The sequence below is a fragment of the Urocampus carinirostris genome, chromosome 14 (genome assembly GCF_059441175.1).
Source record: "Urocampus carinirostris isolate Australia breed hairy pipefish chromosome 14, RoL_Ucar_1.0, whole genome shotgun sequence".
Classification (NCBI taxonomy): Eukaryota; Metazoa; Chordata; class Actinopteri; order Syngnathiformes; family Syngnathidae; genus Urocampus; species Urocampus carinirostris.
Genome location: NC_142362.1, coordinates 12638792 through 12656244, shown reverse-complemented (window position 1 = coordinate 12656244; position 17453 = coordinate 12638792). Strand labels below are relative to the sequence as shown.

The window sequence follows — 17453 nt, the reverse complement described above, 5'->3', positions numbered from 1 at the left end:
GTTAGTTAAACCTCACTTTATTTAGCTTTATTTTATGAAATGTTTATTTTTCAGTACAAAAAATACAGGTTACTTATACATATATAATATATAAGCCTTAAACATACAAAATAGAGCACTGAAGCAACTTACGAACAAATTCAACTTACGAACGAATGTCCAGAACCTTGTTAGTAGTAGGGGCAGGGTCTGTATCTCAAATAACAAATCATCTTATTTCTATGTTGTCACTTTGTTATTATTACAAGTTATTTTCAGGTTGTAGTTATGAGAAGTATGGTTGAAAGTCTACCTTCAGTCTACCTTAAAACACCAAGCCAGTTAGAAATTAAATTTTCTAGATAATCGCAATGAACTGTCACCGGTGAGCTACTCATGTGTTTAGATACCTAATTCCCATGAGCACCACGTTCATGACCCGTTTTATGCTATTCTGCAGCCAAGATGGGCAAACCTTTATCCAAATCAGTAATGACTTATCACTTGTGATACTACCCTATTTAAGAATGAATTATTTTTATTATTTTTATTTTTAACTCATTTAAAACAGTCTCAAAAGTTTGCAATATGTTTTCAACCTTTCACTTGGAAAAAAGCAAATGAATCACTAAAATATGAGAGTGTATGAGATTCTGTACCCCAAGATATGATTATTATATAACAAAGTTAGTGACAGGAACGTGAATCTTGATGAAACTTTTTAAAGAATATAAAAACCAAACCCATTTGCTCTGTTTGCAGATAGTGTTGCTCATTATACAAATTTATATTGGTATGTTCTGTCACGACCAGAACGGAATCGGGACCCAAATGCGTAGTGTTAACCACCAAGTTTATTGAGAGAAAGAAGAAGGGCAGCGCCCGCGATCCGGTGCTTGCTGCATGCGGGAAGTAAGCCGCTCACACAATCGGATCGTGATCCGAATACAGAAGTGGATCTCCCGTAGCTGAGATGGCGGTGTCAAGGATGGAAAAAACAGGTCGATAGCCGGGAAAGGAGAGCAAAAACGTGGTCGGGATCAAAAACGGGTCGTAAGCCGGGACGGGAGAGCAAACCTGGTCAGTACCTGGAGACAAACGGGGAGATCAGGAACGGACGGGTAGAAAAACGGGTGCAAAAAGCGGGACCGACGGGAGTCAGAGTCAAAATGCTTGTCTTGTAGAAACAGAGGTTCGCTAACGGACTGACAACAGGCAAGCGAAAGGACTGGGCTTAAAAAGGACAGGAAACCAATCAGGCAGCCCGCAGCGGCTGGCGCAAACGACCGGGCACTTGTGATCCGATTCAGTCATCATGAAATGTTCTTTTTTTTATAGTAAAATGAGCAAATTATCTGAGGATACTAGACCTACACATATTGAATACAACCTTACTTTTTTTGATGGATTGAAATTAGAATATTGCTTATCTTTTTCATAAAATCTTGCAACTATTCCAATACATTTCATACCTTATTTTTCCCAGAAATCTCCCACCTTTGAAAATGAATGACATGTTCAATTGCTCCTGATTTGACCAAATTATACTCCCCATGTTCTTCCCGAAAAGAAATCACGGGAACGCCGAGAACCCAAATGAGAGAGTGTGCTACCGCCACAAGCATGTTCCGTGTTTGGTGTAAACAGTCATTACCACACTCGGCTCATTTTATTCACGCTTTTGCGAAACGCTTCCGATCTTCACAAAGTCTTTACTGAGTGCAACACAATTTTTAAATGCGACTTATTTTTTTAATTTATGGGCTAAACGTATCAACAGGGTTGGGTAGGCTTACTTTAACTTGATTACTTTCAATTACTTTTGGATTACTCCAATACCAAATATGCTGATAAAAGACAAAATAATCTAAATATGAATACAATTACTCAATTTTGTGCAGGCTTGGGGAGTAACGGAATACATGGAACGGCAAAAATGATGTTGGCAAGCTGTTTGGATTTATTTTCATTTTAGATTACCCAGTTACTCTATTTGTGGGATAAGTTTGTCTTAGACATCTATCTAAACAGTACAACCAGATGTTCTATATCACAGGTGTCAAACAGGAGGCCCACGGGCCAGATCAGGCCCGCTAAGGGATTGAATTCGGCCCGCAAGACAACACTCAGAGAAGCGCAAGAGAAAAACTGGGGTTGTAATATGTCAACTTGATGTTGCCAAAGCCAGGTTCCTCTCACAAAGACACTGTGCTTGTATTTATTTCCCTCTCTCTCTCTCTCTCTCTCTCTCTCTCTCTCTCTCTCTCTCTCTCTCTCTCTCTCTCTCTTTTCTCCCACTCTCAGTGTCTCTCTTTTTCTCTTCCTTTGTTCCCCTTTGTCTCTTTCTCTCTCTGTGTCTTTTTAACTTCTTTTGCTCTAACTTCCTTTTTTACTTTTCTCTTCGCGCTTTCTTTACTCTTTTCTCTCCTTCTGTCTTTCTATTCCTCTTTGGATTTCTTTCTTCCTCTCCATTTCTTTTCCCCCTCTCTCACGACTTTTTATCTCTTTTGTTTCTCACGCTCTCTCCCTCTCTCTTTTTCTATCTTTGTCCCGCCCTCTTTCCTTTTCCTTCCCTCTTTCTTTTATTTCTTTATCTCTCTTTTTCTTTCTCTTTAATCTACTAGTCCGGCCCCCGACAGAATGTTTATTCTACCGTGTGGCCCCCGAGTTCAAATGAGTTTGACACCCCTGTTCTATATCAAATATGTCCAAACTACGGCCCGGGGTTTCCAATACAACTCCCTGAACATTTTTTAGTGCCGTCAACTAATGCTGAAATGATACTGAAACTTATTTTACACGACGCAACTTTAAAAATGCAAACTAAACCTTGTTGAAATATATATATATATATATATATATATATATATATATATATATATATATATATATATATATATATATATCTCATCTCATCTCATCTCATTAGCCGTACCGCTTATCCTCATTAGGGTCGCGGGGGAGCTAGAGCCCATCCCAGCCATCTCCAGGCAGTGGGCAGGGGACACCCTGAACTGGTTGCCAGCCAATCGCAGGGCACACGGGGACAGACAACTCACTCGCTCGCTCATTCACACCTAGGGACAATTCGGACCGGCCAATTAACCTGACATGCATGTTTGTGGAATGTGGGAGGAAACCTGCGTGCCCGGAGGAAACCCACGCAAGCACGGGGAGAACATGCAAACTTCACACAGGAGGTTCGATCTAATGACCTAACCACTGCGTTGTGGGTCATAATTGTATTCATATTTAGTTTCTTTTGTCTTTTATTAGCATATTTGGTATTGGAGTAATCCAAAAGTAATTGAAAGTAATCAAGTTAAAGTAACCCTACCCAACCCTGCGTATCAACAAGCAGATGATAGAAGTCGTCGCCGCTTTGTTATATGCGGCGTGTGCAAAAACGTGTGTTGTTCTCGCAAAACCAGCGTCTATGTAATTGTTTTCTCAGCGGGGAAGGTAATTACTCACTATGACTAATACAAAGTCATTTAGCAGAATTACATTATCTCCGCCGCCCTAATGGTCCAGCCAAGACCTTCGTATTCTGTGATTAGTAGACAAACACACAAGGGAGTGTGTGTATGTGTGGTTTATGGATTATTCATTATTATTATGATAACTAGTAAGTGTCTTAGTATATGGGTACAGTTCATCAAAAAATGCAGGAGATAAACCATAATAAGACTTTGTCTTGTGTGCCACAGGAAAATGCCAACCAAATGTTATCTTTGAAAAAAAAACATGCTGTTTACTCAATATCTTTGCTTTCTCCCTTGAAGTAGGACAGTATATTTTATAAATACCAAAAAGTCAAGATCATAGGCATAGTTTGGAAAGAAACTGTGTTATTAAAACCTTGATAATTATTTCCGTGTACTGTCAAGTCAAGTCAAGTCACATTTATTTATATAGCCCTTAATCACAAAAATGTCTCGAAGGACTGCACAGGATTACAATTACAAAATTGCACAATTACCTGATCTTACTGCATTTGTAAATATCTCATGGTTACCTGCGGAATATGAATGTTTTTTTTTATACCCTACAAAGTAAATGGGTGCGGCTTATAATCAAGTGCGCTTTATAATCTGGATTCTATATTTATCTTTCAATTTCAAATATTTTGTTCCTTTGGTATAAAAAACAAACACATTTGAAAAACATTTATAGGTGGTCGAAAACATGCCTGTTACAAATCGAGTGCTACCAACAATTGACCATTAAATATCAACCTTTTTGACAAAAGAAAATACATTGTGGTAGCTTGTTTATGGAGTTTCCCATTGAAAATTACCATTAGCATTAAGCTAGCCGTGCCCGATGTACAGACGCTGGCGTACTCACGAAAGGATCGTTTGTAAGTTGAATTTGTTCGTAAGTTGCTTCAGTGCTATATTTTGTATGTTTAAGGTTTATATAAGTATGTTCAAGGCTTGTATAAGTAACCTATATTGTTTTGTCCTGGAAAATGAACATTTAATTAAATAATATGCTCTATAAAGTTGAATAAAGTTAAGTTTAACTTACTTTTGGAAGATGAGCTTCAAGAGTTAAGAACATTCCTTCTCCGTGGTAAAAAGTGGCTGAAAAAAAGCCATCCAAGCATTTTCTCAACCGCATCGAGCTTTCTTATTCCACTTTCATTTCGAAAGAAACAACTCGCCTCTTCTTTACACTTTACACCAACCATATTGAATGAATGCAGGAGATATTAGAAAAAAAATGTCCGAGTTCTTAGCACACTGGAGATACAGTATAGTATGTTTACACACGAACAAGGAAGAAGAAGCCATATTTCTCCTTTGGGGTGGATGCTGGGTGAGCTCTCATAGCACCACACGCCGGTAGCTGTGGAAAGAAGCACTCCAGTACTGTCATGTGCACACTATACAAAATCAAAAAGAAAAAAAAAATAGCAAAGTCAAGATATATAAATACATAAAATGTTCTAAGCATTTTTTTTAAATACAATGAAAATGATATTTTTGTGTAATGTCTTTTTTTGTAAATATCTAATTTGACAATGTGGGTACCTGTGGGTAACGTGCATTATGTTCAAAATATTTATTAGTTACAAAGTCAATGGGTGTGGCTTATGATCAAGTACGCCTTACAATCTGATATTCACAGGGATCTGTTAATAAATGTTATTTTGTTGCTTTCTTCTAAAGAGAAAAAAAGGAAGTCAAATCATTTTTTTTTAATCCTGCTGATGAAAGAGGACAAATTTTGGAGTTAAGTTATAGATCATTTTCACACGATATTAAAAACAGATGAGACCCACGATAGTCAAAAGTAGAAATTCTTTCGGACTGAGTCGATCCGGCTCAGAACATTCATTCACGCGCACCCCAAAATACAGCTTTGTCTTCAGGCGGTTTTGCCCTCGCCTTTCCAAAAATAGCGCCTTGGAACAAAGCTCAAAGAGTACCATGAGCTATACAAGGCGTTCTATAGCGGGCCTGAAAAAACATCGTAAAAGAAGCGTGTACTTACTCAACGATTTTTACGAAGATTGGTCGAATGACGTTGGTAGCATTGTTTCTTGAGTATAAATACAATTTCTTGGTGACTGTTTTTTTAAGATAACATGTCATTTGTCAAGACGCGCTATCACTGGTCTTGTGAAAAAATGTGTAAAGTGATGCTTGAGATGTGAGTTTTATTGGTTTCGTTACCATGACTGTAAAGCAACACATAGTTATTGAAAAAAATAGAAAGCACATCCAGCAGTCGCCAACTGTGGCTCTGTATACTGGAGTAATACTCAGAAGGACGTTTTCAAAAGCTTTATGATTAAGCAATACTTTTTTTTTAATTGATTTTCCTTTATTTGTTTATACGAGCAATCCAAATTCTTAAAACCATGACTCTGTTATTTCCAGGTTTGTGTTTAAGACATTTATGAGAATTTGTGAACTTTGTTTAGACTTTTGGATTTAATTACCATATTTTCCGCACTATAAAGCGCACCGGGTTATAGGGCGCACCCCCCAAAAAATAGTTTTTGGTCCTATATTTTCTATACATAAGGCGCACCGGATTATAAGGCGCTACAATGGGAACGTCGACAAAACAGTCATAGTTCAGTCAAACTTGTTACCCCCTTAACATTCCGAAAGCTTGGAAAGAAGCAAATACGTGTCTCAGACATGTACGGAAACAGTGTCTGTACGATGTCACCAATCACTCAAATGCATCGTTCCAAATATCATTCGAAAGTTTAAAGTCTTGGAATTCAAGAAATGCCAAACATTTCTTGGTTTCCATTTTATTTTTTGCTGGCAACTGTGTGGACAGCAAAGTAAGAATATTATTGTGCAGGGAAACGGGGTTCTTTACTGTGCATATGACAATTAACACTTTGAATTGAATTTAGTTTAAAAATAGACTCATCACAGAAACATCAAGATCGTTCTAAAACAAGATACCGGGAAAATATAAAGCTCACCTAAGTTCTCTTGCAGCCATCACGTTCAATAATGATACGTAACCATGGTCTTCTTACAACCGTGAGTGTAGTAAATCCAGGAGAGTAAAATACTTACAAATACAGAATAGTAAAAAAATGTTTCTCTATGCCGTAGTCTTTTTCAGCCAATTGCAGGCTTTGTTTCCCCCGTTTAGCCTATGCGAGCCTGTAAATGATTAAAAAGGATCCGCCCCCTTTTCCTCCGAATAACTTTAGCCAATAGTGACTGATTCAAATGATGATTGACACATTGGTTAGGAAATGAAACGCCGGTATATAAATCCCAGCATACACCGCGGACGACTTCGCCTTCGGGGGAAAATCTAGTCGGCGGCTGCTTGCTTTAGTTGCAAGACTTTGCGACTTAATATTGATCCATATATAAGGCGCACTGTATTATAAGGCGCATGGTCAGCTTTTGAAAGAAATAAAGGCTTTTAGGTGCGCCTTATAGTGCGGAAAATACGGTACTTTATAATAATTCATAATGGTGACCTAGAAACCGTTTGGATCTTTTTCAAATTTACATTTTGATATAATTAGAAAACTATCATTATAAAAGTAAAGTATAAGAAAAACAAACAGAACGGAAACGGGACCCAATTGCGTAACGTTTACCACAAGTTTTATTGAAAAAAAGAGGAAGGGCTGCGCCCACGATCCGGTGTTCGCGGGACGCGGGAAGCAAGTCGTTCTCGGACTCGGACTGTGATCCGAACAAAGAAGTGGATCTTCCGTAGCAAGCGATGGCGGTGTCAGGGACGGAAAAACTGGTTGGTAGCCGGGACTGGGAGAGCAGAGCGTGGTCGGGGTCGGAAACGAGTCGTGAGCCAGGACGGGAGAGTAGACATAGTCGGGATCAAAAATGGGTCGTAAGCCGGGACGGGAGAGCAGACGTAGTCGGGATTAAAACAGGTCGTAGCCGAGACAAACGGGAGCAAAAACGGGACAAGCGGGAGTCAAGGTCGAAAAAGGCTTGCCTTGTATAAACACAGGTTCGCAGACAGACTGACAACAGGGGATTGACAGGACTGGGTTTAAATAGGGACAGGGACCCTATCAGAGCCCGTAGCGGTTAGCGCCAAATGAGCGGGCACGGGTGATTCACAAAACTAAATCATTTAAATAATTATTCCACCAAATATTTGTGTGGAATGTACATTTTTTTCTCATGACCATTAAATGTAGCAAGCATATATTTTCCATAGATATATTTACATTAGTTGACATTGGATTGTATTAGAGTAAATTCAGAAAAATTAAGAAAGGGGGAAACGGGGTTGAAAGGGTAAAAAAATTAAAAGACAAAAAACAGAAAGGAGGATTTATTTATTTTTTTGCAAATGACTGTCTCCATGTCTAGATCACTGGTAATGTTTCAGATATTAGCCATATTTTAATACGTTACTCTTAGAGATTACAGTTATTGATTTGGGGTAAATTTAAAGATAAATTGCTGGGATTTAAAGGCATAACTGTTATTTGGGGGGTTTATGATAATTGTAGGTGCTACTGGTATCTGTATTGTGGTATCAAGCTGCCAAATAGAGTACTAAGAATCGTACGTAGTTAACTATTACGAAATACAAATTTTCAATAAAGACCCTGAAAATCTAATAAAATTCAAGGAATGTGTGAATTTAGATAGCTTGCTACAAATATCAACATTTATATTCATACCAAATTTATACAATAGAGTTATCCATGATCACTACTTGGTTGCTTGCAGTTTTTTAAGTGATAACAATGTCTAAGAACCTAAAAATTGCACTCTAGAATACTACTCTTGAAAGGAAAATCTAAATATGAAAATTCTCTTCACCCATTCTGAAATATAATTTTCAATGCTTGGCAGCTCTGTTATTGATTACCCAAGATTCAAGAATCAGTCTTGGTATTTAAAAACGTGTTTGAGACTACCCCTTATTTTAAAACAACACTAAATATGTATCGTCTATGGCGTTTCCCATTGAGCGTTAGCATTAAGCTAGCGGTTTTCAAACCAATATTGACCGTCAAATATTAACCTGCCTTGTTAAAAAATGAGTAAACATGTGAAATGATTCAACTGCACATTCTTGTGGAACGATTTAACCATCGATTTTCTGTGTTTGTGTTTTCGCCCGCCTTCTAAGGATGAAGTGTTGACGGTGATCAGAAGGGTAGATGAAAACTGGGCAGAAGGCATGCTGGGAGACAAGATTGGAATCTTCCCAATCCTCTACGTGGAGGTAAACTCACACAAATCGCAAATAATCGTCCTCATTTTATGTTTAAATTGGTAATCAGATGTCGTTTTTGATACGTGTATAGTTTAGTAGACACTCAAAATAAGGAGATAAGACATTAATGAACGTTTAACATGCATGAAGAACAGAAGAGGACCAAACCTGTTCCAACCTGTTCCAAAATTCTTCCAGTGAGCCTTTTCTTTTTATTCACCTAGGTTACAAACGCAGATCCTGATTGGCCAATGTGACAATGATGTAAACAATGCATAATCGTCAAAACAACAAAAAACAAAAGCAATAATAGTCAGATTAACCAACTGGAATCCTACGGTCATCTTGGAAGGGGGATTACCTCATGTGCGGTCCGTTCTCAAGGTTTCTTCCGTTTCCTTATGTTGAGGTTTTTGAGTTTTTCCTTGCTCTCATGTAGGCTTTAGATCAGGGGATGGTGTAATAATATTCTGTGGTTTGCAATAATCTGTGGTCTGTGCAGCCCTTTGAGACTCCTTGTGATTAAGGGCGTCACAAATATATATGACTTGACTTGACTATTCAATTTCCTTTATAGGTGTCAAATATTAAAAACAGAATAAACTCATCAGGTTTGCAAACTGATTTGAAAAATAATCAAGATCCTGAAATACGCTGTATATTTAACATTTACGCCATTATCAAAATCACCTGTATCATCATTGTGTTGCTATGATGCAATTAAGGTTGCACTCCAGTTGGTAAAATATACAATATAAAATATAATAAATAGAAAAATCTAAAATGAGAACTGTACACAACTGGGGTATTGCTCTTAAAACCGGTGTATTTGCACTTAAAACAAGAATATTGTGTTCCATTTGTTCCCGTTTGAAAAGTCGTTTGTGGGGGTGTAAGTAGTCCTTCAGGATTTTGTCCAGGTAGCAAAAGCTGGCAGCGTCCTCCAAGCTGGGCAGGGAGCAGCCGGAGATCTTTTGGGCCATGTTCATAATACTCTCTAGGGCTTTCCTGTCCTCTGCAGAGGATTCTGCCGTGATGCAGTATTTTAGGATGCTCTCCATCAGCCGTAATGCAGTATTTTAGGATGCTCTCCATCAGCTTCTCCTTCAGCTTGTTTGAATGACCTATATTTCATGTTTAAAATGTCTGTGTATTGTTTGTTTATGCTTCATCCATTGCAACCTGGTCATTCTGGAAGGAGGATTACCTCGTATGTGGTCCCTTCTGTCATGATGACTGATTTGCATCACCTGTGTCCACTCATTTGGCGCCAGCCGGTGAGGGCTACCGGATTGGTTCCCTGTCCTTTTTTAAGCCCAGTCCTGTTACTCGCCTGTTGTCAGTCCGTCAACAAACCTCTGCCCCGCAAGACGTCGGTTTCCTGCCTGTATTTCCCATCTATTTTTGTCCTGTTTATTATTCCCTCCAGTTTTCATTCCCGTCTAGTTTGTCCTGTTTAATTTCGATATCCTGTATCGATATCAATTCAGTCATCCCACGCCAGACTGCTGCCTAACGTGCATGACTCCCCATTTCCCGTAAAATAAAAGGCTTGTGTGAGAAACGTCACGCATTTGGGTTCTGGTCCTGTTCCGGTTCATGACACCTTCTCAAGGTTTCTTCATCTCATGCTGAGGTTTTTGAGTATTTCCTTGCCCTCATGTAGCTTTCAGATCAGGGGATGGTGCAATGATAGTCTGTAGTGTGCAATAGTCTGTGATCTGTGCAGCCTTTTGAGACTCACTCCTTGTGATTAAGGGCTATACCTGTACAGATGAACATGACTTTTCTTGCCTCTTTCCTCCCAAGCACCTTCAGGAAGTGTAGTCACTGCTGGACCTTACATGACATCACATTTGATTTTATGTACTAAAAAAGTAAGGCTGGAAAATAACAATAACATTACATTTCCTCCATAGGAGCTGTCTTATAAAAACAACCTCAGCTATAATCGTTCCACCAAGGGCCACCCGTACTGAAGCGTCAGATATCCATCAATCCAAGGAGCCCCTTTTAAATAGAGATACATCAATAATTTAGAGCTCTCTCACTCTCAAACAGCAGGGGCAGCGACACATGTCGGTGCAGAAAGCACCAAACACGCTAATAAATGAGACGCAGCTGGACTTGAGCCTGTGTCTGTGTGCACAAAACGGAATCAGCTGATGCATTTACAAATCATTTGGTAAGATGGTCAATATCGCGCAGATGTACAGATGATTACATTTGCGGACCATTATCTCCGAAAGGGGCGCTCTGGTCTAGTCAGGAAAAGGATGTATAGATAAAAGGATCATTAGGGGGCCATTGTCTTTAAATACCGACTTAAAAAGCCTAAAATAACATCGTAAATAGTCTGACCTAGAGGACAATGTGACATATTTTTACGTCGCTCCGGAGTGTACAGTAAGTAGGCTAAAAATACATATTTAATAAAGAAAAAACGTACGTCAGACTGGTGTTTTTGCAGTTTACGTAACTTTACATCTAAATTATTGAAAAAGAATGCCTCGTTTTGACACAGAAGACATTTCAGGGGCAGAAGTAGACTATACTACAGTAGTTTAATGCTAAGACAACAAAACACGCTTTAGGCGCGGAAGGAAAATAATTAAACGTTAGGCGTGGAAATAGATTACGCTAGTTCTCCTGGCAGAAATTAGGAAACGCTTCTTTTCGGCATAGAAGAAAACTCTAGTAGTTTTCAGCTTGGAGAAAGACGATGCTTGCTTTCTCCCTTGAGGAAGACAATGATAATAGAAAGTTCGGAAAAAGATCATGCAAAAATTCGGGCAGAAGAAGATGGCTTTAGTCTTAGGATAAAAAGATGACAAAGCTAGCTTTCAGCAAACAGGAAAATCACGCTAGTTTTCGCCGAAGAGCAGAAAAAGACTATGCTGGTTTTGAGCTAAGAAGACAATGCTAGTCTTCACCACAGAAGAAATGAGGCTAGCTTTCAGCAAACGGGAAAATTACACTAGTTTTCGACGAAGAGCAGAAAAAGACTATACTAGTTTAGAGCTAAGAAGAAGACAATGCTAGTCTTCACCACAGAAGAAACGAGGCTAGCTTTCATGGCAGTTTTTGACATTAAGGAAGCTAATTATACAATTGCAGTCTTCCCCAGTAAAAGACAGCAACAGCAATATTAGGTGTATAAGAAGACAATGCTAGTTTTCGATGAAGAAATAGAACCTACTTTTTATCACCGGAGTGTACTGGTTTTGGCTAAAAATGACACAATGGTAGCTGTCAGCAGAGAAGAAGACAACAGTAGTTCTCAACCCAAAAATATAAAAGCTCTTTTTAGCATTAAAGCATTCAAAACTAATTTCTGGCTGAAAAGAAGCCATTGCTAGCTTTCATCACAAAAGAAAATAATGATAGCTTTCCTGACAGGTTTTGACTTAAAATAAGCTAATTGTCAGTGCTGAAGGAGAATGCACCCGTTTTCTGTTTTTAAGGCAGACAACACTAATTTCTGAAGAAGAAGAAGATCATTTTCAGGACAGAAGAAAATTAAATTTCTCGATAAGAACGATACAATTGCATCTTTTAGTGGAGAGAAAGACAAAAAAATAAAATACAAGCTATTTTTTAGCATAGAAAAACACTTAACTAATTTCTGTCCAAGAAGAAGACAATGCTGGCTTTCACCACGGAAGAAAATTATACTAGCTTTACCAAATATTTTTTTCTTAAACGAAGAAGCAAATTTTCCACACAGAAGTGCTTTAAGTAGATGACACAGACTTTGCCTGTAGAAAAGAATGTGTGGGCGAAGACAACGCTAGTTTTCGACAAAATAAATAGAAGTTATTTTTCTTTTTGGAAGAAGACTATTGTCATGATTACTGACTAGCTTCACCTCTGCCCGCTCAATTGGCGCCAGCCGCTGCGGGCTATCTGATTAGTTCCCTGTCCCTTTTTAAGCCCAGTTCTGTCACTCTCCGAATGTCAGTCCGTCAGCGAACATCTGTTGTTACAAGGCAAGCATTTTCACCCTGACTCCCGCCTGTACCATTTTTGCACCCAATTCTCAGCCCATCCGTTTCTAATCTCCCCGTTCGTCTCTGTGATCGACCTGTTTTTGATCCCGACCACGTTTTTGCTCTCCTGTCCCGGCTATCGACCTGTTTTTCCGTCCTTGACACCGCCTGATTCCGTTCTGGTCTTGACAACTATACTGCATATTGTATTTATTTCTTGCAAACATAAAGACAATGTTAGCTTCAACCACAGAAGAAATAATTATGTCGGCTTTACCGGAAGTTTCTGCATAAAAGTAGAAGCTACTTTTAGTTTTTTGACAAAAAAAGACAACGGTAGTGTTTGTTTTCGTTTTGCTAGTTTTTCAAGCCTTTATTACTTCTTATGAAATACGTGTTGTTTTCATCAGTACAAGTGTTGGGAATTAAATTATTAAATTATCAAAGCAACAAAAAACACATAGAGTAGTTTTTGGAAGAAATAATGAGTAACTACAACTAAGTACTTTTTAAGGTAACGTTCCCAACACTGATTAATACATCCTTAAATGTTATTAGAAAATCCCCGTTGTGTAGCACTTAATCTCAAGATGTCTCGAAGGACTGCACAGGTTACAATGACACCATCCCCTGATCTTAAACCAACACGCGGGCAAGGAAAAACACAAAAACTTTAAGGCAATACGCGCTTTTGTGGGTTGAACTTTTTCATTACAGGTTTTAGTCACACCAGCTTGGATTAAAAGGTTGCTTTAGGGCCGGGGTGTCAAACTCATTTTAACTCGGGGGCCACACAATAGAACATTTTCTCGGGGGCCAGAATAGTAGATTAGAGAGAGAGAGAGAGAGAGAGAGAGAGAGAGAGAGAGAGAGAGAGAGAGAGAGAGAGAGAGAGAGAGAGAGAGAGAGAGAGAGAGAGAGAGAGAGAGAGAGAGAGAGAGAGAGAGAGAGAGAGAGAGAGAGAGAGAGAGAGAGAGAGAGAGAGAGAGAGAGAGAGAGAGAGAGAGAGAGAGAGAGAGAGAGAGAGCAAAAAGCAAGAGAGAGAGAGAAGGAGAGATAAAGGAAAAGAGCAAAAAGCAAGAGAGAGAGCAAAATGCAAGAGAGAGAGAGAGAGAGAGCATAAAGCGAGAGAGAGCATAAAGCGAGAGAGAGAGAGCATAAAGCGAGAGAGAGAGAAAGGTCAGGGCGAAAGAGAGAGAGCGAAAGCAAGAGAGAAAGAGAGAGAGAGAGAAATCGAAAACACAAGCGAGAGAGAGAAAGCGAAAAGCGTTGCGAGAGATAGAGAAAAGCGAGAGCGAAAATTGCGAGCAAGAGCGAAAAGTGCGAGCGAGAGGCAAAAGTGCGAGCGAGAGCAAAAAGTGAGAGAGAGAGAGAGAGAGAGAGAGAGAGAGAGAGAGAGAGAGAGAGAGAGAGAGAGAGAGAAAGCGAGGGACGGATAGCAAAAAGCGAGACAGGGATAGTGAAAAGTAGAGAGCGAAAGAGAGAGAAAAGCGAGATAGACAGAAAAGCAAGAAAGCGAGAGAGAGAGAGAAAAAGAGAAAAAGCGAGAGCAAAAGAGAAAGCGAAAAGCAAGCAAGAGGAAGAAAGCAAAAAAGAAAGGGTGCAGGTGAGAGAGAAGCAAGAGAAAGAGAGAGCGTGAAAAGCAAGAGAAAGCGCAAGAGAGAGAGAGAGAGAGAGAGAGAGAGAGAGAGAGAGAGAGAGAGAGAGAGATACAAGTACAGCGTTTGTAAGAAGCACCTGGCTTCGACAACATCAAGTGGACATATTTCAACCTGCAGCTCGTTTTTCTCTTTCGTTTCCCTCAGCGTTGTCTCGTGAGCCTGATTCAATCCCTTAGCGGGCCTGATCTGGCCCGCGGACCCCTGTTTGACACCCCTGCTTTAGAGTGTGAGGACTTTGAAACGATTTAACCTTCTCCCCCTTTTCTGACTGTGTGAAGAGTTCGAGCCGTGGGTGGTGCTGAGCGGGCGCCGACGTTTTTTTTTCCTTTTTCTTTTCTTAGCGTTTGCTGCTTTGAGTCTGCTCGGAATCGGTGATGGACGTGAACACGGGGATTTAGTTATTACGGAGCATTAAAGGATATAATGGAATAAAGACGGCCTGCCAATCATTAGAGCAACATCAATTTTGCGGTGTCTGAAATATTTAAAGAGTAAATGTTCTACTTTGAACCAAGGTCGTGAGTTGGCATTGGTAAGGACTAGAGGTAAGACCAGACCAGACCAGTTCGGGCTTAAAATGTCGGGCCGGTCGGGCTTCTCTCTTGCGTTTTTTTGTTTTTTTTTGGTCCTTTGTGGAAAATCTACACAGCATGCATTTACTTTTACTCAAGTAATTATTAAGATAAAGAAAATGCTCACTAATCCATCAGTCTAACTCAAAATAACCAAAGAAATTTTCCTCCTCAGTGATGGGGTAAAAGACGCACGGCTTCCTCCCTCCACCTCTGTGAGAGATATACAAGATATAAACGCTCTGTTGAGAGAATTATTCAAATAAAAACACTTATTGAGGTTTTAAATCTACATGGTGGATATCCCAGCCCAGCCTGACCGGCCATGCTCGCTGGCCGCCCAGGCTAAACTGGAAACATCCGGTCAGTAGGCGTGGTTTATTGACGTCTCACATAAACAGGAAATGAAGTCACACATGAGTGTGACTTCACAATAAAAGCAAAAGATTGAAAAACGTATTACAAACAATGGAATTAGACTGATCTTTGTCATCGTGACTATGTGTGTGTGTGATGATTGTTTTTATATTTAGGAATATAAAAACTGGTTAATTTCATAGCATGGAAGTCTGAGAAATACACAACCAAAAACAGCCAACTTTACAACCTCCCTCACGTCAGACGTCATTTCTCCTTCTTGCCAATAGCTTACAAGCTTTACAAGCTTTTTGGCCAAATCTTTCACTATTTGAAGCTTGTAACCTGCAGAACTTGATTTTCTTTTCAGTGATGCGCATTTCGGTGCCAACCCGTTCATTTAGGTGTCAAGAACCGGAACAGGAGGAGAACCCATATGCGTGACGTTTCTCACACAAGCTTTTATTTTACGGGAAATGGGACAGTCATGCACGTTAACCCAAACGCCAGAGATTCGGCGATCATTGGGCGGATGACGAGAGGCAGCAGTCTGACGTGGAATGACAGGAAGCCAGAGACCGACGAGATTGATACCGATTGCACGAGCAGATGTCGGACAGATGGGGTCGATACCGGACAGAACGGGGCAGATGGGCTTTATCAAAACTGGATATCGAAATTGAACAGGACAAACTAGACGGGAACGATTACTGGAGACAGATATTAAACAGGACAAAATAGACGGGAACAATACCGGACAGTAAATACCAACAGGAAACCGGACGGAGTAAAAAAAAAATGTTTTGCAGGCGCAGAGGTTCGTTCATGGACTGACAAAGGGTGAGTGAGAGCACTGAGCTTAAATAGAAGGGAAGCCAATCCGTCAACAAGCCCCTGCTGGTGCTTCACGAGCGGGACCAAGTGAGCGCCATGGCAACCGTGACATTAGGTGCTGCATTTGCAGTGTACATTTGATTTGAGGGACTCGGCCCCAAGTAAATTTCAGCCAAAACAGCCACAGTTTGGCGCTGAAGTACGCACGGGCGAAGTAAAGCTTGGTTTTGACTTTCTCGGCAAATTAAAAATAATTTCAACTTAGGTGCTAACCATCCGATTTCCCAGCTTTCCTGAACGCAGCATATCCCACAAGCTGAGTTACGCCTGCTGGGCTCAAGTGGCAGAGGGGAGCTGATTGGGTAACATATGAAAGAAAAAAAACTACCCAATTTAAATAGTAATCTAAACCATTCTGCAAAAAAATATAAATCATAACACAACGGTAACGTCTGAATTTTGTGCATACAATAAATCTGACTTTTTTAAACTCTGAATGTTGAGGCCAGACCCCTGATTGTCATGATTACCGATGTGAATCCTGTGTGCCCGCTCCTTTGGCGCCAACTGCCTCGGACTCTGATTGGATCTCTGTCCCTATTCAAACCCACTCCTATCTGTCCCCTGTCGTCTGCTAACTTCAGTGAATACTAGGCAAGCCTTTTCAACTCTGACTCCCACCTGCCCCGTCTTTTCTCCCGTCTGTCTCCGGCTACGACCCGTGTTGATCTTGACCGCGTCTGCTCTCCCGTCCCGATTTACGACCCGACCACGTTTTTGCTCTCCAGTCCCGGCTTTTGACCTGTTTCTCCATCCCCTACACTGCCATCGCTCGCCACGCTCCCGCGCCTAGCGAACACTGGATCGTGGGCGCAGTCCGTCCTCTCCTCATCTCATTAGCTGCACCGCTTATCCAGCGAGGGTGCTGGAGCCCATCCCAGCAACTATCGGGCAGTGGGCAGGGGACACCCTGAACTGGTTGCCAGCCAATCGTAGGGCACACAGGGACAGACAACTCGCTCGCTCGTACACCTAGGGACAATTCAAACCAGCCAATCCACCTGAAAAGCATTTCTTTGGAATGTGGGAGAAAACCAGAGTGCAACCCACGCAAGCACGGGGAGAACATACAAACTCCGCACAGGAAGTCCGGTAGCTGGATTTGAACCCACACAAGAGGTTCCCAAGACAACTGTGCCGCACACACGCTAACCACTGCGCCGACGTGCTGCCCCAGTCTGTCCTCTTTCCTTTATTTAAAACTTGTGAGCAACATAACACAATTGTGTCCTGTTCCTGTTCTGGTCCTGATACTGATATGAATGACCTTCTAAGTCAAATTAAAATTGAAAATTATCTCA

At 40.4% G+C, this 17453-nt stretch overlaps 1 protein-coding gene across 1 annotated transcript in view; it reads left to right on the top strand.

Annotated features, from left to right (window-relative positions):
• sh3rf3 (SH3 domain containing ring finger 3) overlaps positions 1 to 17453 on the top strand; it is a 162782-nt gene that overhangs the window by 104467 nt on the left and 40862 nt on the right. The window contains exon 3 of the mRNA XM_088352643.1: positions 8593 to 8688. Coding sequence (XP_088208769.1) covers positions 8593 to 8688 — 96 coding nt within the window. The remainder of the gene's footprint in view (positions 1 to 8592; positions 8689 to 17453) is intronic.